Below are 27,775 nucleotides of genomic sequence, written 5' to 3'. Positions count from 1 at the left end.
GAACATTGAGGTACCTGTATCTTTTCAAATTAGGGTTTTGTCCAGATATATACTAGGAGTGGGACTGGTGGATCATATAGTAACGCTATTTTTAGTTTTCTAAAGAAACTCCATTCCTTTCTCCATAGTGACTGCACCAATTTACATCCCCACCAGCAGTGTACAAGGGCTTTTCTCCACACCCTCTCCAGCATTTTTATTGTTTGTGGACTTTTTAATGATGGCCATTCTGACCACTGTAAGGTGATACCTCATTGTGGTTTTGATTTACATTTCTCTAATAATTAGTGATGTGGGCATCTTTTCATGTGCCTAATAGTCATCTGTATGTCTTCCTTGAAGAAATGTCTAATTAGATCATCTGACCATTTTGAATGGGCTGTTTGGGTTTCTGTTATTGAGTTGTATGAACTATTTGTATATTTTGGAAAGTAAGCCCTTGTCAATTGCATCATTTGCAAATATTTTCTCCTAGTCCATAGGTTGTCTTTTCATTTTGTTTATGGTTTCCTTTGTGTGAAAATGCTTTCAAGTTTGATTTGGTCCCAATTGTTTGTTTTTGCTTTTATTTCTATTGCTATGGGAGACTGACCTAAGAAAACATTGCTACAACTTACATCAGAGAATGTTTTGCCTATTTTCTCTTCTAAATGTTTTCTGGTATCCTTTTATATTTAAGCCTTTAAGCCATTTTGAGTTTATTTTTGCATACAGTGTGAGGAAGTGTTCCAACTTCACTGATTTACATGTGACTGTCTCGTTTTTCCAACACCACTTGCTGAAGAGACTGTCTTTTCTCCACTATATACTCTTGCTTCCTTTGTCAAAGATTAATTGACCCTAGGTGTCTGGGTTTATTTCTGGGCTCTGTATTCTTTTCCACTGACCCAGATGTCTGCTTCTGTGCCAATTCCATGCTGCTTTGATTACTGTAGCTTTATGGTATTGTCTGAAATCTGGGAGGGTTGTGCCTCCAGCTTCCCTGCTGCCGCGCCCCACCCCTCCAGGACTGCTTTCACAATTCTGGGCCTTTTGTGATTCCATGTAAAATTTACGATTATTTGTTCTGGTTCTGTGAAAAATATCATGGGTAGTTTGATAGGGATCACGTTAAATCTGTAGACTGCTTTGGGTAGTGTGGCCATTTTAACAATATTAATTCTTCCAATCTAAGAGTATGGGAAAACCTTCCATTACTTTAAATCACCTTCAATTTCCTTCTTCACGGGATCTTTCAGACCCAGGGATTGAACCCAGGTCTCCTGCATTGCAGGCAGATTCTTTACCATCTAAGCCACCAGGGAAGCCCACTATGCATTTTAAGTCTCTCTTTAATCTGTTATTACCTTTTTCATTGCTAGACCTTTCCTGAACCCGCTGTGAGCCTCGTCAATGGACACATATGCTGTCTAAGTCCAGTGGACCTCTGCCCACTAGGAAAAACAGGCAGAGACCACAAGGGACAAATCACGGGAAGAACAGAAGAACTGCCCTTGAGACTTAAATAAGGCTCAGCTGATGTTTTTGTATCAGAATTAGACTATTTCTAAATTAGACTCTTAGCCCCTAGGGCAGGATTGCCTAGTTGTATAAAATAAGCCAATAAGTATCCAGTAATTACACAAAATTTGGACACCATGAAGCTAGTGTTTTGGACACAAAAGATAGACTAAGGAGACTAGAAAGGGATCAGAAGAAAAACACACAGGGAATAAGACAGCTGAAGTGGGAGGAGAGAGGGTGGAAGAGGAGATATAAGCTAAGAGATGTGGGTTTTACAGAAGCCAAGGAGGTAAGTGTTCACCAGTATCAAATTTGCAGCTGCCACTCCTAGCAGGAGAAGAATGGAAGAGGTGCCGTTGTAGCTGTCAACGGGGAGGTCCCTAAACGGCTCAGACAGAAAAGAACTCACCTGCAATGCAGGATATATGAGTTCAATCCCTGGGTCGGGAAGATCCCCTGGAGAAGAGAATGGCAACCAACTCCAGTATTCTTGCCTGGAGAATTTTATAGACAGAGGAGCCTGGTGGGTTACGGTCCATGGGGTTGCAGAGTCAGACATGACTTGAGTGACTCACTAATGTCTGGACAAGCTGCCCTAGACTGGTGGGGGTAGAACCCACATCAAGTGGCGTGAGGAGAGGTGGGGAGGAACATAACCTACTCATTCAGGGAGGTGTGAAGTTTTGAGGACAGGAGACTTGAGGTGAAAGCGGGACCAGGAAATAAGGGCTGTCTTAACATGGTAGACATACGAGTACCTCTACTGGATGGAAGGAAAGAAATTAAAGTATATTCAAAAGAGAAGGAATTGGCCCAAAACTTGGAGAGGAAAAAGGACATCTTTGCCTCTGGGATGAAGTGGCAGTGAAAGAAGAAAATGAGAACCAGTGGAAGGTTTAAGAGAGGGAAGGTGTTCCCATGGGTTACCACTTTTTCTCCAGGAGGAAGAAGACAAGTAGGAAACAACTGGAGCTGAGAAGGGCTTGAGGACAGTAACAGGCTTCTAGAAGTTTCCTGGGAAGAGATCTGCCATGTGGTGTGGAGGGGTTGGTCTGAGGTTTGCCACCCATGATTTGCAATAGCAACTGGTATATGTTGTGATTATCCCCAGAAGAGGCTTCCTATCAGCAAGGGAGGAGAAACTGATTCAGGCTTGAGGGCTGGGCAGGCAGATGAACCAGGAGGTCACTATGGAAAGGAAAATGCAGTGGAAAAGATGCAATAGGGTTCCTCAGGCAGGATAGGGAAGGGCCAGGAAGACATGAAGGGCATAAAAGGTATGAAGACTTTGCTAAGAGTCCATGCTTGTTTAGTGAATGGGAAGGACCAGCGAGCGTTGTCAACGAGTGAGATTGTCAAGTTCTAGTCTTCAGCACTGACCTGTGTCTGAATCAGAGGAAGTCCCAGGCTGTGTATGAGGGCTTTAAGATAAAGGCCATGATGCTGAAAAAGGCAATGGATGGTGAGGCCAGGTTGAGGTAGCCTGGGACAGTGGAAGTGACAGGAGGTGGGGGAAGAGCAGATAAGCCACTGGTCCTGGATGAACAAGGAGACTGATCTAGAGATGTATTTTCTGAAATACACAGCACAGAGCAAGTTTCTGGCTTCCTAAAGAGTGGACTAACATGAATAGTACAAGTCTCAAAGGGAGGGGCTACTGAAAAACAGCTTTCAGAAGCAGAGCTCACAGATCACAGTTGGCCCTCCTTATGCTGCATCAAACTCAACATACACAGATTCCACCAATCACAGATCAAAAATATTTGGGAAAAAAAAATTCTAGAAAGTTTCAAAAAGTAAAGCTTGACTCTGCTGCATGCTGGTAGCTATTTATATAGCATTTGCATTATATTGGTGATTATAAGTAAATTTAGATAGGATTTAAAGAATATGGGAGGATATGCATAGGTTATATACAAATACGGTGCCATCTTATATATGGGGCTTGAACACTGTGGATTTTGGTATTGAGAGGGGTGGTTCTGAAACCAATATTCCACAGATTCTGAGGACAACTATATTTACTTATTGACTAATTTACTTTTCATTCTTGACCTGTATTAACAACTGCCTACTGAACATCTCTAAGATATATTTCTGGATCATCTGTTCCGCTATGAACCTATCTCCCCAACCTCTATAATTTACTCTTCTTCCACCATTTCTTTAATTCTAGATGGCAGCATCACTATTATCCAGGTAGCTGTTCTAAAAAATTAAAAGGTCATCTTTACCACCCCTTACGGTCTCCACCTAACCTGCCTCCTCCCCCATTTGGAAGCTCTCACCCACATGCCAGTAAAGACTGGTAACAGAGTCAGACAGATTTGATTTAAATTCCAGCTCAACCATTTCTACCTCGAATGATCCTGGGCACAAAATTGTCCTTAAACTTTATTTTCTTCTATCGTCATGTTAGTTGCTCAGTCGTGTCCGACTCTTTGCAATCCCATGGATTGTAGCCTGCCAGGCTCCTCTCTTCATGGGATTCTGCAGGCAAGGATACTGGAGTGGGAAGCCATTCCCTTTTCCAGATTTTCTTCTGTAAAATGGTAATAATACTCGTACTAACCAATGGGTTATTATGAGATTTAAATGAATTAATGCATGTAAAGAATTTAGTACCTAATCTAGCATAATATAATTTCCTTCAAAGTTTTGAAAATCATTAATTTTGTCATTTGCTGCTTCTTCTGACTTCATGTTGTCTACAAAGTTTCTGGCTACATTTCTTAACTTCTGCATTTACTGTGGGAAAATTTCTTAAATTTTCATGAATGCTTTATTATAAACATGCTAGTAATCCTCTATTTTGAGAAGGGCATGGCAACCCACTCCAGTATTCTTGCATGGAGAATCCCATGGACAGAGGAGCCTGGTGGGCTACAGTCCGTTGTGTCTCAGGAGTCAGACACAACTTCCAACAACCGAGCATGCATGCAGTCCTCTGTTTTATTGAAGTATAGTTGATTTACAAATAACAATGCTGTGTTAATTTCTGCAGTACAGCAAAGAGATTCCATTATACATATGTATATATATATATATATATTCTTTTTCATATTCTTTTCCATTATGGTTTATCACAGGATCTTGAGTAGAGGTCCCTGTGCTATGCAGTAGGAACTTGTTTATCCATCCTATATATTACAGTAGTAATACTAACTGTGACTTATAAATCAAGTAATTTTAATTCTATTTGCTCTCTTACACTTTGAATCGATAAACACACTTTAGACAACATACACCTCCAGGTCAGCTTTCTGTCATTTGTAGTTTTATTAAAAATTCTCAATAATTCTAATGGGTAAATAAAAGGAAATCACCAATGAAATTTTAAACACAGCCTCAGCTTTAAAAAAAAGATAAGATTCTAAGTCAAATATCCTCACCATCATGTTGTTAGTAACCTTCACACTCAAATGGCTCACTTTTTGTTATAAACTTTTTTAGAATGGAAACCTACTAGCGCTGGGTTTTGAACATGGAGGAAAACCAAGAGCTAGCGTGGCTATTGGCCCCTGGGCTTTAGTGGCCTCCCCCACCCCACCTGTCAAACCAACATTCACATTCTCTTCTTACTAATCCCTTCTTAAAGCTAAATTCAACTCCCCCTTATCCAGGGCAAAGATTCAGAGTGAGAGGGAAAATGAGGACATTACTAACCCCAGCTGGTAAACTGCAGCATTATTCTACTGCTCCTATGAGCGGTGCCATCACTGTCAGCACCTCTTTCTCTTCCTGGTTCTTGTTCCGTCTTCTCCAGTCACCACCATCGAACGTGAACACTGACATTAATGAACACATCAGTGAAACTGGAGAAACATTCCACCAAGACGACAGGAGGAAAATGGGAGCGTGGCTGGAGTGGTTACTTTGCCAAAAATTGCTCAGTGAGCTACCAAAAATTAGATACTAATTTTCACCCACGAAGAGAGTCAGTGGCAGAGTTGAGTTAGGACTGATTAGTTGAAATTTAATAGCAGACATCGGGTGGTGGAGTCTTTCTTTTAATGAAGGGTCTTTCCAAGGAAGACATCTATTAGGGATAGCAAGAGGAAGAGATTAAGGGATAAATGGTCATATCTTTTGTCATCCTCAAATCTCCATATTCTCCCAGGAAGTATCCATACCACCACCCTTTGTCCATCTACCATAGATGGACTTCACATCTATTATATAAGCCAGAAACTTACTCTGTGCTGTATATTTCAGAAAGTCCATCATCTGCCTGAGAGCTAATTAGGAAGAGTAGGTGGCACAGTGCCAAAGAATCCGCCTACCAATGCCAGACACGCAAGAGACATGGGTTCGATCCCTGGGTGGAGAAGATCCCCTGGAGAAGGAAATGGCAACCCACTCCAGTATTCTTGCCTGGAAAATCCCATGGACAGAAGAGCCTGACGGGCTACAGTCCATGGGGTCGCAAAGAGTCAGACACAACTGAGTGCACACATGCAAACACACACACAGCATTAAATGGTTCTACCATGCTTGCAAACAGAAGTTTAAACCTCAAATATTCATGTATGTAGATCCTAACACACATGAGTGGGTAAAAAATCAAAAAGGGAAAGAAACAAAGGTTGTTCTGCAAAGAGAGCCAGTTCAAAAATGAGGGGGAAAAAAGTATGTTGACCTGAGCAATCACAGTTTCTCATATCAAACAGAACCCCAAAATAGATGGAAATGTCTACAGTAGCTCCTGATCCTGGTGTGCCTGTAACAGAAAAATGGAATTATGGTTCAGCTGCGAAATCCTGGGCCCTCGTTTTCCCAGTGGCCTAAATCAATTCCCAGTCCGGGGACAAGATGCTGAGCAAGGTGCGTAATTATTTCAGGCCACTAGGGTAAGCACCATTCCTGGCAACTCTGTAGGCAGCGCCATGGATGAGGGTTTCTAATCCTCTTTGGTGATTTGGTTCTGTGTAAACAGAGATTTTTCTTTCACTATTTCAGCCAGATAAGCAGGAAAGGCCAGCTCCAGTCCTGAGCTAGAGCCAGTCAAGGTCAGTTTCAGTTCCTTTTCTGTGCAGTTTAGATTCCTTTTTCCTTGCTGCCTTCCCTGACACCTGTCCTTATATTTTTATCTGATTATCAGAACCTAGTGAGAGGACCCTTGGCAGCCTCTGGTGCTTACTCTGTCATGCAAAAGCCTCTAAGTCTAAGGGACATAAATACTGTGCAGAGCAGAGTCCTTGAAAGGCCAACCTAAGACCCTGGCTATGCACCACAGAGAGGTGTCTCCCATGGGGATTTTAAGGGTGAGGTTGAAACTAGTGCCTGCTTTTACCCAGAGGCAATGCTGACGTTTCAACTCGCCTATTAACAAATCTCTCATGTTTGGCTGGACACTGCCCCCACAATAAATTCAGTTATTACTTAACAGAAAGAAAGTGAAAGGTAAATCTTGACATTCCCATTTGGATGATGATGAAATAGAGGTTTAAAAGAGTTGTGTACACTGAATTCAACCAAGCAGTGTTGTAGCTGGAAAGTAGACCAGCTGACACCTGTCCCCGGTTTTGTAGGTCACAGACTGTAAGTTTAGAGCAGTGTTTTACTTACCATGTTCCTCCTTGAAAGCTTCTATTCACTTTCTTAAATTGTGGGTGCCAGTGGAGAGGTACCAGGTGTAGATTCCAGACACTCAGACAACATACACAGACTGAGCCGTCTGCCTGTTGAGTACACAGCCTCCGGGCTGAAGAATTTCTAGGGTTGTTAGAGGAACACAGGAGACTTCAGAGGGAGCAGGCTCTGAGGTGGACACGAATACCTAAATCCCTACAAAGACAGATTAAAAACATCCTCTTTATTATTACAAACCAAAAAACCGTACCCATGTATTCTGTGCTTTTTCAAACTGCACTGCCCTCCCCCCGTATCTTCATTAAAGAAATGCACACACATGTGCTTCAAGACGGGTAGGTGTAAAAGAACATTCTGCACAATTATATCTAGGCTGTCGCAGACTTCTTTCACATGCAACCATCTATCTGGGGGATGTTAATTCACAGTGACAGCTGAGCATGACAAACGCCACGGTACACAAGTTGGAATGCCGGAAAACAGGCAACTACGAAAAGCTCATGCAGACAAACGCGCCTCAGAGTTTTCTCCCTCCACACACACGTGGCCGCACTTCTAGGCGCTCCAGCACGGCGATAAACCCCAAACACACACACACACACACACACACACACACACACACACACACACACACCCCAGCCTCCGCCGCCCTCCACGCCCGCGCCTCGGTCTCCAGGCAGGCGGGCACTCGCGCGCGCCCCTGGGCACACTCGCTGCCCACCCGCATCCCGCTACGCGGCACCGGAGCGCCGGGCGGTCCCCCTTCCCTCGCCCGCCCGCCGGGGAAGCGGCGGCTCCCGGGCTGGGGGCAGGGCCGGGGGCGGGGGGGGAGCTGGCAAGGGAGGGGAGCGCCGCGGGGCCGGGCCTCGGCGCCCGGGGAGGGGACGAGGGGCGGGCGCGGGGCGGCGCCCGGCTCACGTGGGCGGGCAGGAGCAGCTGAAGGTCCGCTCCGGAGCCCGGGCTGTCCTCTCGCGCGCGGCGCTGGCCCCGGGCGGCGGCGGCGGCGGCGGCGGCGAAGGAGGAGGAGGAGGAGTTGGAGGAGAAAGGCGGCGGTGGCGGCAGCGAAAGAAGAGGGGAGGACGGGGGCGGCGTCGGACTGGAGCCGAGCGGCGGCACGAGCTGCCCGGGGCGCTGTCGTGAGCTCGCCCGCCGGGCCCCCACCCCCGAGCTACACCCTGCCGTGCCCAGCTCTGCCCGCGTCCGTGCCCCCGCGGGGAGCGCGCCGGGGCTGCCCCCCGAATGACGGGCGGAAGGTTCGACTTCGACGATGGCGGCACCTACTGCGGCGGCTGGGAGGAGGGCAAGGCGCACGGGCATGGCATCTGCACGGGGCCCAAGGGCCAGGGCGAGTACTCGGGCTCCTGGTCGCACGGCTTCGAGGTGGTCGGAGGCTACACCTGGCCCAGCGGCAACACCTACCAGGGCTACTGGGCGCAGGGCAAGCGGCATGGGCTGGGGGTGGAGACGAAGGGCAAGTGGATGTACCGGGGGGAGTGGTCACATGGCTTCAAGGGGCGCTACGGGGTCCGGCAGAGCCTGTGCACCCCCGCCCGCTACGAGGGGACCTGGAGTAACGGGCTGCAGGACGGGTACGGCGTGGAGACCTACGGGGACGGAGGTGAGCGGCGTCGCTGGCGGCTCGGCTGCCCCGCGAGCTGGGCGCTGGGGGAGGGCTTTCCCCCTGACTGCGGGGCCGCGGGGAGGACGCGAGGCGCACGTGTCCGGAAACCCGCCAAAACACCTGGGGGAGCCTCCCACCCTCCTCCCGCGGCCACTCTCCCCGGGAGGGGGCGTTAGGACGCGGCGGGTGCGCGGGGGGTTGTATCTGACCCGGTTCTGGGGGCGGGCGGTGTGTCCAGACCCGGGGGAACAAGGCGTGAAGACACCTGGCCGGCGCCAGCGCCGCGCTGCCACGGGGAGGGAGCGCGCCCGGGAGGGCTGGACTGGGAAGAGGACGCTGTCACTTGAGCCCGTCACATTACGTTCCTGATCCCTCCCTCTCCCGGCCGGGTTTGAAATCGCCACTCCCGTGGAGTGAGCGAGCGCCCTGGGCTTGGAGGCTGGCGGTCGCGGCGCACCGCTGCCGGGATTGGTTTCACGTGGAGTCGTATTTCGCCTCTGGTCCTCTAGTGGCCTAAAGATAGAAGCCAGAACCCCAGCACTGGGATGTTGGGGAACTGTTCCTTATCAGAGGTGCATTTGGAAAGTAATCGTAGTTATGGGAGTGGAGAGGCCACCTGATGCAGGGGGGTGTTCAAAGAATGCGGGGTTTTCTTTCTGGTTTTCTTCGCTTTCTTAAAGTATCGGTTTTCTATCAAAAGAAGGTAGTCATTGTTGATCTGGAGATATCTGGAAAAATTACCAGAAAAACATTTTAGAAACGAACAGTGAAGTCTGTGTTTTAAAAAATACTATTGAAAGGTGTATTCCTATAATAGTTAAATTAACAGCTACTTCACTAGCAGTAGGCAATCGCTGGTTTGCCCTAAGGTGTGTGATGGAAAACAGTATGCTGGCTGTGAGCAAAATTCACCTAATTTTAATATTTACCAATACTTGCAAAAGAAACTTTGTATAGAATAGGGCAGAGTCCCCCCTCAACACTTTTTTCCCCAACCAGGAAAAGTATATATTATTGATACAGGTATCAAAACCTGATGAATTTGCTTGTGTAATAAACCGAGAAGGACGAATGGCTTATGCTTTGGCAAAACACATTTTCTGATAATAATCATAATTAATCGAAAAGGGTTGTAGAAGGCAATGTCACATTTCAGAATTCTGCAGCTCAGAGCTGGAGGATATTAAAGGGGTCCAATTAAAAGTTTGTCCAGCCCAGTGCAACCCCAGTCAGGCAACTGCTTACATAAAAGCTTATACAATTTGTACACTTCACTTACTCAGAACACTTGGGCCATGTTTCAAATGCAAACCGGCAGCATGGTAGGATTGGCTAAAAAGGACATCTTTTCATCCTACAGTATAAATAAAGGATATAGTTCTCATGGATTAAAAGTGGGGTGGGGGGGAATGTCTCTAATATGGGCTGTATATGGGCTGCATGAGTTTCAAGTTCCACAGTAGTTAATTAGGGTCGTTAAATGTTCTCAATGGGCATAGAGCACCTTAGTGGACACCCATATAAATGTGTTAGCTTGTGACTGGATTTTATCAGAGGCCCCAGGTCTACAATATAACTAAATTCCATGCTCAAAAGTGGAATGCAAATCTTATCTTTCAAACGTGTGCATTATTTTACAACCTTTCAAGAAGGTGGTGGATAGTTCTTCAGTATTTGGAAGGCTAAAAATAAATGAGTCTTCTTTTAAAGTTACTACTCATTAAACAAAATCTCTTGGTTTAAAGTATTCATTATACCTAGCAATCAAAAAATATATATAGCACAGTAAAGGTCCTCTGTTTATGTGTTGCAGAAGCTCAAATAAGTGTCTAGGGTGACTATGGATAATTGGCCTCCTGTTTTAAAACTAACTTTTAAAAGAATTTTTTAAAAACCTCAAAATTTAGCACTACCACAGGACAGCGGTTTTCTTTTTCTACCAAAAAACAAACAAACTATAATGTGCGACCAATTAGGAAAGGGGCAGGGGGAACTCCTAAAACTCATTATTGAATTCTTACTGTTACTTTCTTTCATATGTCAATCAGTTAATTAGAAAGTCCTGAATCATAAAATGGGGGTCTAAGTGGAAGTGTATTGCTATAACTTATTTCCTGCAAAGATTTTGGCCACAATAAGACAGATCACTTCCACAAGCTTTACTTCTTGCCTCTGCACCACCACAAGTCCATCCCTAGCAGCCTCTGTGAGACTTAAGGAAAATCTGATTGCATGTATTTTGTGGTGACGTTAAATTCGGGAGGAAGGAAGTTGTAATTCCATTGACAACTATCACTTGGTTTATTTTACTAGTGATCTGAGTATGAAGTGTTGCTGAAATAGAAACCCCTGAATATTAAGTAAGAATAGTTAGTACAGTGCTCCCAAAATCCAAGTCTAGGTGCCCAGAATATTCGGTAAAAATTCGGATCCTGCTGTGGTTCGTTTTTTCACCTGTCATGAAACTATTAGAATATATCTAGAAAGACACATTGTTGTGTTAATTATATGCATTCCTGTCCATGGACATTTTCATTCATAGCATGTAGATTTAAATTTGGCACATTAAATCTAAATTTGACTGGAATTCTCTCTGAATTGGAAGTCTTCCACTACAAACTTATTTAGTGAAAATGGCTGTATCTAGAAAATCAGCTCCCAGATGAAAAGTCATGGAACATCCATAAAAATATTTTTTAAACTTATGAACTATGCATCCATATGTAAGAAATTGAGAGGAACTAATTAGAACTTTGAGCAGCAGGGAGCAGGTGGAACCCACCTGCTTCATAAAGAAAAAAAGGCCCTTTTTCCCCCACTTAGGTTCACTGACTAAACTAAACCTACTTTAAATTTCAGATGAATCACTAACACTTTGACTGTAAATTAGTTTCTAGCAATTCTATGGAGGAATTCTTCCATGTACTGTTCCTCAACAGGGTAAGATGGGAATACAGCCAATGCCATTGTTCTGCCTTCTCTGCTACTACGGTCAAGTAACAACTTAAACTTTCTAGTTATTGCTGTTGCCTTAAACCACTTAGATTTTCAAGCAATATGTCTTTGGAAATTCTAAATACTAGTCTTATTTTGGAGACAGCAGATTAAGGAAACTAGTTGTTAATTTCCCCTAGGTGTTAAACATTTCCTAAGATAGTGTGGTTGTGTTTTAAAAGTGTAAGGACTTCTTGATATTAAACAGTATGTTTGGAAGTTGTTCTAGCAAAATTGTAGAAAAGTTAGAGGAGAATGATTATAGTGTTCCTTGTTTATTTAAACAAAATATTTTAAAATAAGGTGGTTTGTTTTAGTGCATATAAGTCAGGTTGTATAACTTTTATCTTAGAACTTGCATTTTTATCTCTCTAGGCAAAGGGAAAGTCAGTTGCAATTTTCTAATAATTTCAGTTCCCTTCTGGGTTACAGTGGTGGTTTTGGAGATGGCTAATACTGAGTAGAAAGCTTCTTGATCTGAAATGTTGTATTTGATTATCTTATCCTTTGGGGTTTATCCTTCTGGGAAAGTCATGGCCCACCCTCCTCCTCAGAAGTTCTGAGATGTCAGGTTAAGATGTTAAGACCTACCCAGAGTATGACATTGACAGTACCAGACCCCCTTTGTATTGAGTTGGCCAGAAAGTTCGTTTGGGCTTTTTGTCAGATATATAGGGGAAGAACCCGAATGAACTTTTTGACCAACCCAATATGTTATTGTCACCCTGCTACTATCTATTTATATACCAAAAATATGTCAGAATGAACAGAGAGAGATGGTAGTCTTGCAATTAATCAAAACTTTTGACTTGGGAGGCACTATGGCTTTAACTTTTAAGTTCATGAAATAATCAGTAAGCAGCACTTCTCAGTATTTTAAAAGTAAATGTATGCCATGCAATGGAAATTTTTTCATGGCAATCTGAAATGAAAAGTATACTGCAAAGTAACTCTATATAACCAGAAACTGAAAGAAGTCAAGACAGTTATGATTTACTTTCTATAATATCTGTGAGTTAGAAAGAATACAGAGGTAATTATGTCTTAATATTTCCATGTAACTTCTTTGGAGGGCTAGTTTAATATAAAATTTGCCTTTAATTAAAAGGAAATGGACTCAGTTTAGAAGAGAAAATTCTAAGTTCCTAATCTTAATATCCAGTTCCTCCTAAGATGATTTAGGAAGTTGCTCCAGGTTAATTTTTAAATGTCTTTGCTAATTTACTTAATAGAAAAACTTCTGAAAACAAATGCTTTAAATTAGAGATTATCCTATTCCTAAGAAGGCATAATATTCATTGAAAAAAATGATCTGCTGATGACAAAATTTTAATGTACGCTGTCAAACACACCTTTCCTCTGAGATGAATTCCATAATGTTAAGAGTCGAAGTTTTCCTCGGACCTTATTTTAGTTTTCCCAAAAGTAAATAGTGCATGCTTTTTAGCCACCACAGCTGTTTATTATTATTAAGTCATCAAACATCTACATACCATAGGACACACAGCTAGGAGTGTGGAAATTTTCTGTTCGCCTATAAAGTAATGCCTGCCCTCAGAATGTTTCTAGTTTATGATGTGGTTCACAGTACAGTGGCAGAAGCTAAGGAAACCATGAGGAGAATGACCAGAAGAAATTTAGCAAATATGGGACAGATCTTGACCTTTTCACTTGGAAGTACAAAATGTTAAAACAAATTGCCCGTTTTTTCATAATGATTCACTCTATTCAGAATATATATTCTATTTGTCAAATCCCTCTCAGCTTAAAAAGGTTCACCCAAAACTAAATAATAATCCTGAATATTAAATAGTTTTCCCTGCCCTAAAAGAACATGATGAATGTGGTAGAAAGAAAATGTAAGAAAACTTGTTTGACAACTCATGTTCCAAACATTCAGATCACTAATAATTTTAGGTCTTTGAGCTTGTTGGAATGTCAAACTGCCAGACCTTAAGTCTTTCATTTTTCAGTTAAATTAGTAAAAATACAGCTCACAAATAGAGCTCATTTCTTCCTCTGCTATTGCACTGCCTTCCTCAAAGGGAGTTTTGATGTGTTAATTTCAGGGGAGAAAAGTTTTCTAATGATCACTCTCTTGTATTAGAAGTCAGTGCTTTGTAAAATGTTTTCAGTGAAAGGCAAAAAAAAAAAAAAAAAAAAAAACACCTATCGGAAAAACCTGTGTAGATTTAGATTAGAGATTATCCTATTCCTGAGAAGGCAGAATATTCATTGCAAAAAATAGTGTCAACAAAGTTTTAACGGGCACTGTCAGGCCCACCTTTGCTCTGAGATGAATTCCATAAGGTTAAGAGTGGAAATTTTCCTCTGGCTTCCTCTCAGTTTTACCAAAGGTAAGCAGCACGCTCGTTTGGGGATGCAGCTGTATCCCCAAAGCTGACATACAATTACAGAAACGGCCCAGGAACGGCCCAGACACGACACTTCATGGTGGGGATTCACAAAGGGAATTTCCGAAGCCTGGCTTAGAGTTGACTAGGCAGTGTGCGGGGTTGGGCCTTGAGTCCCCGGGCCTGCGCGCCGGGCTCTCCAAGTGCGCACCCATGCCCGATCGGCCTCCCTCCGGCCCCGGACTCACGCTGTGCTCTCTCGCGCTCTCTCGAAGGTACCTACCAGGGCCAGTGGGCCGGCGGCATGCGGCACGGCTACGGCGTGCGCCAGAGCGTGCCCTACGGCATGGCCACGGTGATCCGCTCGCCGCTGCGCACGTCGCTGGCCTCGCTGCGCAGCGAGCAGAGCAACGGCAGCGTGCTCCACGACGCCGCGGCCGCCGCCGACAGCCCGGCCGGCACCCGCGGCGGCTTCGTGCTCAACTTTCACGCCGACGCCGAGCTCTCAGGCAAGAAGAAGGGCGGCCTCTTCCGCCGGGGCTCCCTCCTGGGAAGCATGAAACTGCGCAAGTCCGAGTCCAAGTCGTCCATCTCCAGCAAGCGCAGCTCGGTCCGCAGCGACGCGGCCATGAGCCGGATCAGCTCCAGCGACGCCAACTCCACCATCAGCTTTGGCGACGTCGACTGTGACTTCTGCCCCGTGGAGGACCACGTGGACGCCACCACCACGGAGACCTACATGGGCGAGTGGAAGAACGACAAGCGCACTGGCTTCGGCATCAGCGAGCGTTCCAACGGCATGAAGTATGAAGGCGAGTGGGCAAACAACAAGAGGCACGGCTACGGCTGCACCGTCTTTCCCGACGGCTCCAAGGAAGAGGGAAAATACAAAAATAATATTCTGGTCCGTGGAATAAGGAAGCAGCTGATACCAATAAGAAATACAAAAACTAGGGAGAAGGTGGACAGAGCGATCGAAGGCGCACAACGGGCAGCCGCCATGGCAAGAACCAAAGTGGAAATAGCAAACTCCAGGTATGTAAAGGCCGGAGGGGTGGTACTGCCCGGGTCTATGAAAATGGTAGGATATCAGATAATCTGTGTGTGTCAGTCCTTTGGCGGCATAGGTTCCAGAACCAGAAGTGGAAAAGGATTCAGCCCGATAGAATGAGGCTGAAATGTACCTGGAACTCTTCTGAAACTCTCCATCCTCAAAAAGTGTTGAAGGCGCATTGCAGTCCCCTTCCTCTTACTTCCTTAATACGAAACGTGATGGTGTTCACTCAGGGCCTATGTACATTTCCCAGAGTCCAGAAAGTTACCTTTTTTAAAAAAGACAAAAAAGTACCCCTGAAATACTTACAGAGAGAACATAGTACATCGTGTGCTGGAAAGAAAATATCCATCCACATGGAAACCTACCTAGTGTAGGTGAACCTTTTTATTCTAACATTAAAGTTGCAGGTGTGTACAACTCCTCCCTAGAAAATTATCCTCATTTATAACATTCGCATTCTGTTTATTGATGTCTTCTAGGTGAAATTGGTTTTGAGCAAGTGATCAAGGTCTAAATAAGGCAGAAATGGAGAGTAATATGACAAAATCCGTCAAGCATTCTTTAAACAACAGAACTCACCTGCATGGGAAAGGCAGAGGGACTGGGGCTCAGCAGAGTCCCCCCATTCTAGGCAAGAAAGATTAGATCACTGGTGTATTAAAAGGAAGCGGGTAGGGAGAGCCTGACACGGACAGATGGGACTGTTAGTGTGCCAAGTTTGAAAGAAAGAGCGGTAGAGAAGGGCTGGAGTGAGTAGGAGAAAGCAGTGAATAATAGATTGAGAAGTGGGGTGTATGTGGGCACAGAAGGTCCATGCGCCTAAAATTTTACCATTAATAGCTGGATTCAAGCATTCAACCAGAAGGATGGAGAAATTGATTGGGAATAGAAAATTTTATTAGGGATGGATGTCATATGTTAGACAAACGTGAAAACGGGCTGGTTATACATGGAACACTTTATTCTTAGGCTTATTTCAGCAAATACTTACTGGCCCCAGTTCTGTGTGATTTCAGATACACGTTTAGCACAGAATATTGAAAATCCTTTTCTTGCTTTAGTAGTATTCTCCCACTGAAGTAAACCTCTTTATGAAACCAAAGACTCGTAGCATGTCTTCAAACTTTAATTCTTAACATTAAATTAATAAGCCCTGCCTTTTCTTTGGTGGAATCACGTGAAATTTCTGATGTTCAGACTTTTAATATACAAAAATGGCCATTTCATATTGTTCAACTTAATATTTCCAAATGTCTGAAATTTCTTTTTTTAAAATGCTCCTGTTTTATGGCTACTGTTTACTTTTAAGTGTCTGACACGCTGGAAACTGGAGGCTGTCTTGTGTTTTGCAGTATTTTTAAATATAAAAGTACTCAAGATTTACATCTCTATCCCAAACTGACCCTGTTTTAAAGTTAATATTGCCTGTTAATAGGCACAGACTTTGCAGAAGGGTCTTTTCCTCTCTTCTCTGCTGGGCAGCATTTATTTTAGATCATGGTTTTCTGTGATCACCAAGCATTGCATTGACTTGTTTTTCACGTTGCTTGTAGGTAGGGTACTTGGCACATGTAACCTTGCTAGCCTTCATGGCCCTCAGCTAACTTTTAGAGCTAGAGAGATACTCTTTGTTAGTTCTTAGCCTCTAATTTGAAATGCACTCTTGGCTTCTTCCCTTTTATTGTCACCTAGTGATATACAAGAGGTAATTCAATCTTGGCAGGTGAAAAATGAACCTATGAGGGACATTCTAGCAAATGACTTTCTTATGCTTGCTTTAATTATTGACTTTTATGATTAGTTTAAATTGGAGGAACCTACATAATGAAAGGTTGTGATGCAAAGATCGCTGATTATAACAGTTTCATAAAACTCTTATCCAAGCCGTAGCTAGCCACAGTCTCTCTGTCGAAAGTCTTTGGGGGAGGAGGGTGTTGCATAGTCTGCAAGTATTGTGTTATAATAGTTTAAAATCAATGAACATCTTAGGACCGTGTACTAACTAGCTAGTTAACTACTCCTTAAGATTTCACTTGGCTTTTTAAAAAATGCTCAGTTCATTTTGCTAAGTGACATAAGTCCATCACAGAACAAATATATTGCATAATTCTACTTACAGGAAGGATCTGTAATGGTCCAACACGTAGAAGCAGTGAAATGGTGGTTGCCAGGGGCTGAGGGAGCATTTGCAAGGTGCTCTTCCAAGGTATAAAGTTTCACGTTAAGCAAAAATAAGTCCTAGAGCTTTCTACCACATTGTGCCTGGAGATAATACTGTGAAAAATAAGTGAAACCGTTAGTCACTAAGTTGTGCCCAACTCTTTGCGACCCCATGGACTGTAGCCCACCAGGCTCCTCTGTCCATGGAATTCTCCAGGCAAGAATACTGGAGCAGGTAACCATTCCCTTCTCCAGCAGATTTTCCCAACCCAGGGATTGAATCTGGGTCTCCTGCATTGCAGGGAGATTCTTTACAGTCTAAATATTGGGCACTTAATGTTTAATAGGGTAGATTTCATGTTAAGTATTCTTACTACAATTAAAAAAAAAACAACTACTCTTTCAATGACACAATAGGCAAAAAAAAAAAAAAAAAAATGTTTACTACCCTGTTAACCTTTTATATTTTACTTTCACTGTTTTAGCCTCTTTCCAGATTCTGCTTTAATGACTTCTACAGATACAGAGACTTGCAACTTGCTCAGTCCTTTCTGGCCCCTCTAGCAGTTGTTATTTACTTAATGTGTTTTTGTCTTTAAAAAATAATCAAAGGTTTAAGAACATAAAGACACTCTTCTCCTCTCCCTGCCCCCTTTTCTGCCCCAATGATAGCAGAATAAGAACTAGAAAGTAAGACTACTGGTAGCAGCCACTGTTGAAATCACTGGTTCACCATTAGCAGCAAAGGGAGATGATGGGTTAATAGTTACTGACCACTTGAGTTTGCCTGACTGGTAGTGTTAATTATTGTATTGCTCTTATTTCTTGTGCTATAGTGATTGTTGCTTGTTTCTGAAATCCCAAGGAAATGGGTCCACCTTTGTACCACCACCTTATTTTAGTTTGTAGCAAAGCCTTTGAGGGAAAACAATCGTACTCGCCAATAATGGCGGCTCAGGAAAATCAGGAGACATGGTACCAGCCAACTTCAGCCCAAAGATTCAGGAAAGCATGGTAAATCTCCGGATCTTTACTTCTTAGAAGAGGCAGTGGTGCATCGTCCTAGGAAACACAAGCAGCTTATTTCTTTTTTTTTTTTTTTAGGCTAAATCTATAGTCATACATTTATTACTTACATTGATATAAATTGTATTCATAAATGTTCTACGTGGTACACTATGTTTACATTTACCTTCTTGAACAACCTTTTGTTTTTTGTTTTTTTTTTTCTTTTTTTTGTTTTTTTTTTAATTTTTTTATTAGTTGGAGGCTAATTACTTCACAACATTTCAGTGGGTCTTGTCATACATTGATATGAATCAGCCATAGATTTACACTTATTCCCCATCCCGATCCCCCCTCCCATCTCCCTCTCCACCCGATTCCTCTGGGTCTTCCCAGTGCACCAGGCCCGAGCACTTGTCTCATGCATCCCACCTGGGCTGGTGATCTGTTTCACCATAGATAGTATACATGCTGTTCTTTTGAAACATCCCACCCTCACCTTCTCCCACAGAGTTCAAAAGTCTGTTCTGTATTTCTGTGTCTCTTTTTCTGTTTTGCATACAGGGTTATCGTTACCATCTTTCTAAATTCCATATATATGTGTTAGTATGCTGTAATGTTCTTTATCTTTCTGGCTTACTTCACTCTGTATAAGGGGCTCCAGTTTCATCCATCTCATTAGAACTGATTCAAATGAATTCTTTTGACGGCTGAGTAAATTCCATGGTGTATATGTACCACAGCTTCCTTATCCATTCATCTGCTGATGGGCATCTAGGTTTGTCCATGTCCTGGCTATTATAAACAGTGCTGCGATGAACATTGGGGTGCACATGTGTCTCCTTTCAATCTGGTTTCCTCAGTGTGTATGCCCAGAAGTGGTATTGCTGGGTCATATGGCAGTTCTATTTCCAGTTTTTTAAGGAATCTCCACACTGTTTTCCATAGTGGCTGTACTAGTTTGCATTCCCACCAACAGTGTAAGAGGGTTCCCTTTTCTCCACAGCCTCTCCAGCATTTATTGCTTGTAGACTTTTGGATAGCAGCCATCCTGACTGGCGTGTAATGGTACCTCATTGTGGTTTTGATTTGCATTTCTCTAATAATGAGTGATGTTGAGAAGAGGCAGTGGTGCATCGTCCTAGGAAACACAAGCAGCTTATTTCTGAAGTCTTATTATGGACCCCTGGTTATTCCTTCTAGATCAGGGAATATGAGGATCACCGAAGAGGTAGTAGATAATAGAAATGATGCAACAGTCTATAGATACTGAGTTTCCTTGCAGGTTAGCATTTAGAGTTAGAGCTTTAAAGGATGCTAATAGTTCGCTGGCTCCTGTAACTTTTCTGTTCTAATTCCAAAAGTACCATGTTTATAAGATTTAACAGAATGTTTTGCTCCCCTCTTGTCTTAGTCTTGAGGGTAAAAATCATCACGTGGAATTAAGATAGTGTCTTAACCTTGATTTTAAAGAAACGTTCGGGAGAAAGGGGAGCAGCCCTGTATATCTCAAGCTCCTCATTTGTGGAGACAGAGGCTGAGGCACTGCTTGGGATCACCTCACTCTCCCTGACATATCATTTACTTTTCTCATTTGGTCATTTTTTTACTCCACTAACTCTTGACTTCAATAATTCCCTAAGAGAGACGTTCAAATGACTGTCAAATGAAAAATATTTTAAGGAAGAATTTTAACGTGAGGCATCTGGTTGAAAGACAGCAAATAAGTGACCCTTGGAGAGCCACACTTCTGTGGAAACGAACAGATAATTTAGGAAAGGGTATAGACAATGGCAACCTACTCCAGTACCCTTGCCTGGAAAATCCCATGGACGGAGGAGCCTGGTGGGCTGCAGTCCATGGGGTCGCTAAGAGTCAGACACGACTGAGCGACTTCACTTTCACTTTTCACTTTCATGTATTGGAGAAGGAAATGGCAACCCACCCCAGTGTTCTTGCCTGGAGAATCCCAGGGACGGGGGAGCCTGGTGGGCTGCCGTCTCTGGGATCGCACAGAGTCGGACACGACCGAAGCGACTTAGCAGCAGCATAGACAAAAAAACAGCTTTGTAGCATCTGGGACTTAGAGAAAGTTGTCATCATCATTTAGTCCCTTAGTTTTGTCGGCTCTTTTGTGACCCCGTGGACTGTAGCCTGTCAGGCTCCTCTGTCCATGGGATTTCCCCGGGCAGGAATACTGGAGTGAGTTGCCATTTCATTCTCTGGGGGATTTACTGACCCAGGGATCAAACCTGTGTCTCCTGCATTGGAGGATTCTTTATCCCTGAGTCATCAGGGAAGCCCCTTAGAGTAGTTATCTGCTATAAGGGTGAAAGAGGCTTGGTGAAAAGGCCTAAAGCAATTGAGAACCATAGGTGTTTGTTTATGTAGTCTGATTGTGTCAGATCAGAAGAAAGAAAACTAAGGGAGGATGGAGCTGAGTGGGAGAGTGTCCATAACCCACTGACTGTGTGGCCAGTGTCACTGCAGCTAGTTGGCGGTGGGCTGGGAGGCCCCCAGGATGGCTCTGAAGTGTCACTGATGGGACAGTCCGGTTAGTGGGGTGGGACCATCTGCTCTCAACCTCTCCCCAACCATTAGTGCCACTTCCAGTGGTAATGGCAGCACCTTGACCATGCGCTGTCCCCTGCCCAATCCTGCTGTGCTTGTCACAGGAGTCACCCTGGCAGGGTGTGGAAGCAGCCAGATAGCACACGGACGACCTCAGGATCAAGGGGTCTGGTGAGCTTGCAGTGTCCATATGCAGAACCAGAGATCAGAGTCCCTACTTGGCAGTTTCAAACGTATTAAAATGACGTAATATTTTTGTTTTAATCCTACAGGAAAAATCAATTTCCCCTACTTTTCTTTTAGAAAAAAGATACCTTACAATTTCATGCCACCTCTCTCTTTCCTCATTGCCCAGGATGACTCAGCTATGACAGTTTTCCTTCAGGAAAGTCTTCACTCATCCCTCCCCTGGCCAGCCGCTCGGGGTGCTCCCAACTCTGGTTTAAACCCTCTTCACAGAGGCTCTCCCTACCCCCGCCCCCTCCCACCCCACTGCATCCCCCTCAGACCACACCCCCCACCACCACCCCTCCCTACAATCAGTCTGCATTGTCATTGTGTTTCAGTATATTTGTGTTGTATTTTTCTCCTAACTGTACTGGAGAGCCAGGCTCTGAGGGCGGCTGGGCTCAGATCTGTAATTCCCAGCAGCCAGTTTAGATCAGGGCACTTTTATAAGAGCTCTAGTAAATATTTGATGAATGAGTGAATTAAATCCTCACTGCTTTGGGTTTGAACGCTGCTAGTGCTTTTAATTCCGTTTTGCCGGACGTTTTGAAATCGCACTTCTCAGGCAGGAAACCTCCTTCTCACAATTCATCATCGTATAATCTGGCAATAAAGGAAGTGCAAAAAATGCAAAGGTGTGTGTTACAGCTGCCCTTTCCCCTAATTAGGTCAACATCATTAAAGTGTCAAAACTAAAGCATAGCCAGGGAATACGAGCTCCTGGTTAAGCTGAACTGTTAACTCCTTTTGGGTATGAACTGGTCAGGAATACCTGTGAGCACTTACCTAAACAGATGAGAAATTTCCAGGAAGTCAGCTTTTACTAACTGCAATAATGTTGGCTCATCCTTCATAGTTGACATCACCAAAACTTGTGATAAGGCAGAACATAGAGCTTATTGTCTCTTAGAAATCTAAGTTTGCTAAATATTCAGCTGTTTCCTTTTGAAAGTTTTTCTTGTCTAGCGATTTTGGGATCGTTTTTCGAATTCATTCAAATAAGTGAATACGAAATCAATGGAACAGTCTCTTACAAGATTACTCGACTGGATTCACACTTCGCTTATTAGTAATTAAAACCCAAAGTCAGCCATGAGTCAGTGCATGTTATGGATCCAGATTAAGTTTATTGCCACCAATTATAGGAAAAAGCTCAGTTTCTGCCAAGCGATTGTGAATGGCAAAGAGTTCGAGATTCTTAAATTCTGTTGGACAAGAGGGTTCTCTTTCTCTTTTGAAAATTGATACTATTACAGTTTATCTTTTGTATTTATGTATTTTCAGTAACGTTAGTAGCCATATCATATCTTTAAAAACAGTTTTAGGTTACCTTTTCCATGAGTTTTTTTTTTTCTTCTATGGGGGCTCTGGTTAATTTTCCACTATTAGCGAAAACTGATATTTTCATAGGAAGCTGAATTTCTTATAATGCCTCGTAAGTCATTTTAATGAAAAGTCTGTTAAAAAAGTAATTTGTGGGGAAGTCACCTAAAATATGGAAATTTACAACAGAGGAGGGAATTGGCATTTTCTTTAGTTGTGTCTCTTGTGTTCTTCCATATCTGCCTTTGCTGTCTGTCACCCTTTGTCCACCTGCTTTCACCAGCCCCCTACAAGCAAATTTCAGAGGCTTGATTAAAACATTCAGGCCCTGAGGTGCAGAAAAGTTACTATGAGTGGGGATTGATGCTTGACTTTTTCCATATGGGAGGGTCATTTTAAGGGTTGAATGAGAGAATGGGTGTCATGGGACTTTAACCTGTACATCACTGTGTCTAGTTAACATTTTAGAAAGTGTGTTGCCCTTTCGGGTGCCATTCTCAAAAGGGAAGGTTGATAGGAGACGGAGGAAGGGAAGGCAGGCTTGGGAAGCAGCAATAGGGCTAAGCAAAAGGGAAGGAATTAAGTTTGCCAAGCTTGACCACCTGTGTGCAGACGTTTGTGTGTGTGTGTCTGTCTGTCTGTCTCCACACCCACCCTTTTCCCAGAAGCCTCAGTCAGTTTGGAGTCAGCATGCTGTCAACAGATTAGATTTTTTGAGACCAAAGAGAAGATGAACACAGAAATGGCATGTGTGTTTCTGTTAAGCTAGGCTAGACCGAGGTCCTATCCTGAAGACGAGAGGGCAAGGACTTCATATTGTTTGGGTATATTCATGTAGGTCACCATTACCCTTAATGTGTGTTATGGTTTCGTATTGCACATAAAAGTTTCATTTTTTATTTTAATTTTTTTACTTGGCTGCAGCAGGTCTTAATTGTGGCATGTTAACTCTTAGTTGCGGCATGTGGGAGCTGGTTCCCTGGCCAGGGAGGGAACCCCGGTCCCCTGCCTTGGCAGCTTGAAGTCTTAGCCATCGGCCCACCAGGGAAGTCCCTGGATTGCCAGTTTGAAAAGTTTTAAATACTTGTTTCTCCTTTTTTACCAAAGATTGCCCATTTCCCGCGGGAGCAAGTGAGGTGCCTGCTCTGATTTCCTCACGTTCTTCTCCAGGCTGTTGAAAGACACACTTCTTCCTATCACAAGGCCCAGGACTTCTTAAGGGGCCCAAGCAGTCCCTGAGAATACTGCGGTGTGCCGAGAGACCGCTGAGACCACACAGATGACCTCGGCGTCAGCCCTCTTGTGCCCACGGACAGAGGGCCGAGCCTGGCTGTAATGCTTGTCTAGGGGCCAAACTCAGGGACACAGAGCAGGCCCACGCCCGCTCCTCTCCTTCAGCTCTGACGTTACATAACTTGGTGGCTTAACAGATCATTACACGTGACATGGGAACACACTGTTTCCCGCACCTTATAAAGTGTTCTTAGGCCATCTCGTTTCTAAAGATCTCTCTTTAAAAAATTCTTCATCCAGCCCTGCCAGTGCCAGGCCCATTCAGAAACCCTGGGGCATTGAGGTGAGCCTGAGTTTTCATGATGAACAGGTAGGTCCAAGTAATTCCGATTTAATGAAACTCGGTCCTGGGCTGTCATCCTGGGAAGACCGCACAGTTACCCACACTCTAGATCCATTAGAAACATTCCTCCTGAAACCCTGAATGGTGTAGGCACGGCTGTCCCTCCGCTGTGACGAGGGGGAGGGGGAGGAGGAGGGTGCCGCGTGTGGTGTGAGTGGGCCGCGAGGCGGGAGTCAATTCTGCAGAGACCTATTTGCTGAAAACCAGCTGTGAGGACCGGAGGGAAAAAAACAATCCAGGGTGATGAGAAGCTAGGTTTTGGGGACACGTGTTGGCCTGGTTTTAATTGCTGACATCTGAATTTGCTGCAGACAGTCCAGATTTCACAGATTCCATCTCAGTGAACTGTGAAATATGACACTTGACTGATTCAGTCAATATGAAAAATGAAGGCAGCAGGTACTTTTTAGTACAACTTGGTTGTGATGGAAACCACGCTACTATACTGTTTACTGTAAGGCTGAAGGTGTGATTGCATTCGAGTTCCATCCCATGGGCTCTGTGTGAACCCGCCCTTTGCCCTGGAGAAGCTCTGTTTAGGGGGCCAGTGGCAGGGTTCTATGCACATGCTAACCTAGCGGGCAGACGCCTGGGAGCCGCAGCTGCCAGGCGGCCCCAGCACCCCGCTCACAACTTTCCATTATGGATTAAGCTGACTCTGCCAATCTCACTTTACTCAAGACACCAAACTGGACGCTTGCAAGACCAGTGCCTTGCAAATCTTTGAGATGCTTTTCTTATTATAGATGAAATATGAACATTGTGTTTAGGAACAGGATCCAACAAATGCCAAAGGTATTTATGTAAGTCACTCAGCTTTAGTCCAATGGCCTCTTGAGACGACAACCAAATCAGCTTTTAATAATTTTGCCCTTCTGTTTCGGTTGGTGTTTCATATTTATTCGTATAATATGCTCAACTCAGAATAAGCTGCTTTATCAGAAATTTAATTAAGGTGTGAGGAATCAAGGTTGCCTTGAAAGTAGTACAGCTCTTTGAAGTCAAATCTTCTTAGAGTTTCCCTCTGCACCCAAAGAAACTTATTCAAGCCATGTAAAATACAATTAATCCACTTTCTAGTATTTTTTAAACAATCAATTATGCTAGAGATAACACATCATTTGTTATATTTTTTGCTGTTTTTTTTAAAAAAAAAACACTTTAAATGAGGTGAAATTTTTGTTAATTTTGTTCATTTGTGTCCAGCTCTTTTTGGCCCCATGGACTGTATGGGGCCCCCAGGCTTCTCTGCCCATGGAATTTTCCAAGTAAGAATACTGAAGCAGGTTGTCACTTCCTCCTCTAGGGGATCTTCCCAACCCAGGGATCAAACCCACATCTCTTGCAACTCCTGCCTTGGCAGATGGATTCTTTACCACTAGGGCCACTGGGAAGCCTCTTTACAGTATCAGGTCAATCAAATTTTGATCTCAGTTGTTTGGTCTAGATATCTCTGTCAGCTTCACTTTTTTAATATTGGTGAGGAAGCTTTTTGGAATTAGTATTTCAAGATTTCATCTGTTTACTTCCATCTGTTAGGGGAAAGGTTTGAGATTCATGGGGGTGGAGCCTCCTAGTCAAAACATGATGAAAAATCCTATGGGAGCTTGGTTTTAGGATTCAAGAGTGAGGATGGTGGAATGTCAGACGATGGAGCTTCATTCACCCTCCACCAGCCCTGGTCACTTGTTCCCACATCCTCCAACTCATCCCAGTGATTTCAGAGTCAGTTGATCTATGGACTGACAAGTTGCCTTGTAAAAGATTCAAATGCCCTGAAAGAGTGGTACCTCTAACCCCAATCCATTGTCAGTTAACATGTTAGGTAACAGTCTGGCCTAGAGTCCCAGAAAAGATACTTGGTTCTGTGTGTGCGCTATGTTCAGTTGCTCAGTTGCATCCAATTCTTTGTGACCCCATGGACTGTACTCCGCTGTCCATGTGATTTTCCCAGCAAGAATACTGGAGTGGGTTGCCATTCAATCCTCCAGTGGATTTTCCCAACCCAGAGATTGAATCCATGTCCCCTGTGTCTCCTACATTGCAGGGAGATTCTTTACCACTGAGCCACTTGGGAAGCCCAGATACTTGGTTACCAGCCCATTTATAAGGTTTGGTTCTTATCTCAGTGAAATTCTAATTCTGATTGCTCTTTGTAATATTCACCGATTTCTTATTGTGTAAATATAAAATTATGATTAGGGCCTAATTCAGTCACAGTGTCTGGTTGGTATAGATTTTAAAAAGCAGTTACCTATTGGATGATTCGCACCTTGCTATGAGTTTAGGTAGTGTGTGGGGGGGCGGGTGGAGGGGAGAGAGTCACTCAGTTGTGTTCAACTCTTCTGTGACCTCATGGACTGTAGCCCGCCAGGCTCCTCTGTCCATGGAGTTCTCCAGGCAAGAATACTGGTGTGGGTTGCCATTCCCTTCTCCAGGGCATCTTCCCAACCCAGGGATCAGACCCGGGTCTCCTGCATTGCAGGCAGATTCTTTACCATCTGAGCCACCAGGAAAGTCCAGGTAGTACATCAGTTCAGTTCAGTTCAGTCGCTCAATCGTGTCCGACTCTTTGCAACCCCATGAACCGCAGCACGCCAGGCCTCCCTGTCCATCACCAACTTCCGGCCATAAACCGCAGCATGCCAGGCCTCCCTGTCCATCACCAACTCCCGGAGTTTACCCAAACCCATGTCCATTGAGGAGGAGCTTAATCATAGGTTGGGGCTGGAGGCAAGATTCTGCAGGTGGTATCCAGCTGGGAACTAAAGGGTGTGGAGACATTTTACAGAAGATGATGGCAGATAGTGCAAAAGGATGGTGGCAGAGTGTATTGGGGGTGCTGTAAAATGTTTGGTAAGGTTGGAAAAGAGGGTACTAGGTGTGGTGTTGAGAGATGAGGTGGAGAGGTAAGCAAGGGCTCTCTGACTTTTAAGGAGAAATTTGGACCTTATCCTGAAGACAGGAGAGAGCTATTGATAGTTTCAGGCAAAAGAATTACATGATCAAATTCTAGAAAGATCACTCTGCTGGGAGGTGGTATAGAGATTGAAAGGTGGAAGGGGCAGGAAATAAGACTGGAGACAGATTAAGTAGTAATCGGCTAACTAGTAATCCTGGTAAGCACCCACGGGCTGAGCTGAGCCGTGGCAGTGAAGATGCGAAGAGGTGAATGTACGGGCAAAAGTCTCCCAGACTGACTCAGGAGCACCTGATGGTTGGTTGATGGTGCAGAGAACAAAAAAGGACGAGTCAGTGACTCAGGTTTCTGGCATGGCCAACCGGATGGATGCCGCTCCAGTTTATGGAGATAAGGGACAGGGGAGGAAAGTTCAAATTTAGAGAGGAGGAAGAACTGGGATTTTTTAACTTCTTGAGTTTTGAGGTGCTGGCGCTGAAGACAAAAGGGGACATGGGCCTGGAACTCAGAAAGGTTTGTACTGTATGTGGAGAACTCAAGACACTAGCCCTGAAGAGCAAAGACATTGATGAGGCCTGCCATGAAAGAAGAATTCCTTGTACATGATACTAGACACAGCTCTTTTTTTAAGAAGTAGCGGTAAAGCAATACTCACGTTAAGTGCTTGGGAGCCTTTTGCCTTAATGCAATGCAGGTATCAGAATGTCTGTTCCTGAATTTGTGAAATTATGCTTTCTAAGATTTGCGCTCAAGGGACCTACCCAGTGAGCAAGATCTGTTGGCCTGTTTCTGTCTTGGCAACACATGGGAA

General features: G+C 44.0%; 1 protein-coding gene and 1 long non-coding RNA gene across 6 annotated transcripts in view; one reads left to right on the top strand and one right to left on the bottom strand.

Moving 5' to 3' along the window:
• Positions 1 to 5,856: 5,856 nt before the first annotated feature.
• LOC122451496 lies at positions 5,857 to 7,965 on the bottom strand. Its single transcript, XR_006272420.1, has 3 exons — positions 7,817 to 7,965; positions 7,072 to 7,290; positions 5,857 to 6,223 (listed from the first exon to the last, which is right to left on the bottom strand). It is a non-coding gene; the product is annotated as an uncharacterized LOC122451496 (long non-coding RNA).
• A 78-nt stretch (positions 7,966 to 8,043) lies between these two features.
• Positions 8,044 to 27,775, top strand: part of JPH1 (junctophilin 1) — an 89,066-nt gene continuing 69,334 nt past the window's right edge. For 4 of the 5 annotated variants that reach the window (XM_043484468.1, XM_043484469.1, XM_043484470.1 and 1 more), the window contains exons 1-2: positions 8,047 to 8,713; positions 14,340 to 15,099. In XM_043484468.1, coding sequence (XP_043340403.1) covers positions 8,335 to 8,713; positions 14,340 to 15,099 — 1,139 coding nt within the window. In that variant the 5' untranslated portion in view covers positions 8,047 to 8,334. Of the gene's footprint in view, positions 8,714 to 14,339; positions 15,100 to 27,775 lie in introns of all 5 variants that reach the window. The other variant, XM_043484471.1, reaches the window with a different exon arrangement.

The sequence above is a fragment of the Cervus canadensis genome, chromosome 12 (assembly GCF_019320065.1).
Source record: "Cervus canadensis isolate Bull #8, Minnesota chromosome 12, ASM1932006v1, whole genome shotgun sequence".
Taxonomy (NCBI): Eukaryota; Metazoa; Chordata; class Mammalia; order Artiodactyla; family Cervidae; genus Cervus; species Cervus canadensis.
Note: the sequence above shows the minus strand (reverse complement) of the source record. Positions and strands in the feature narration are given on the sequence as shown.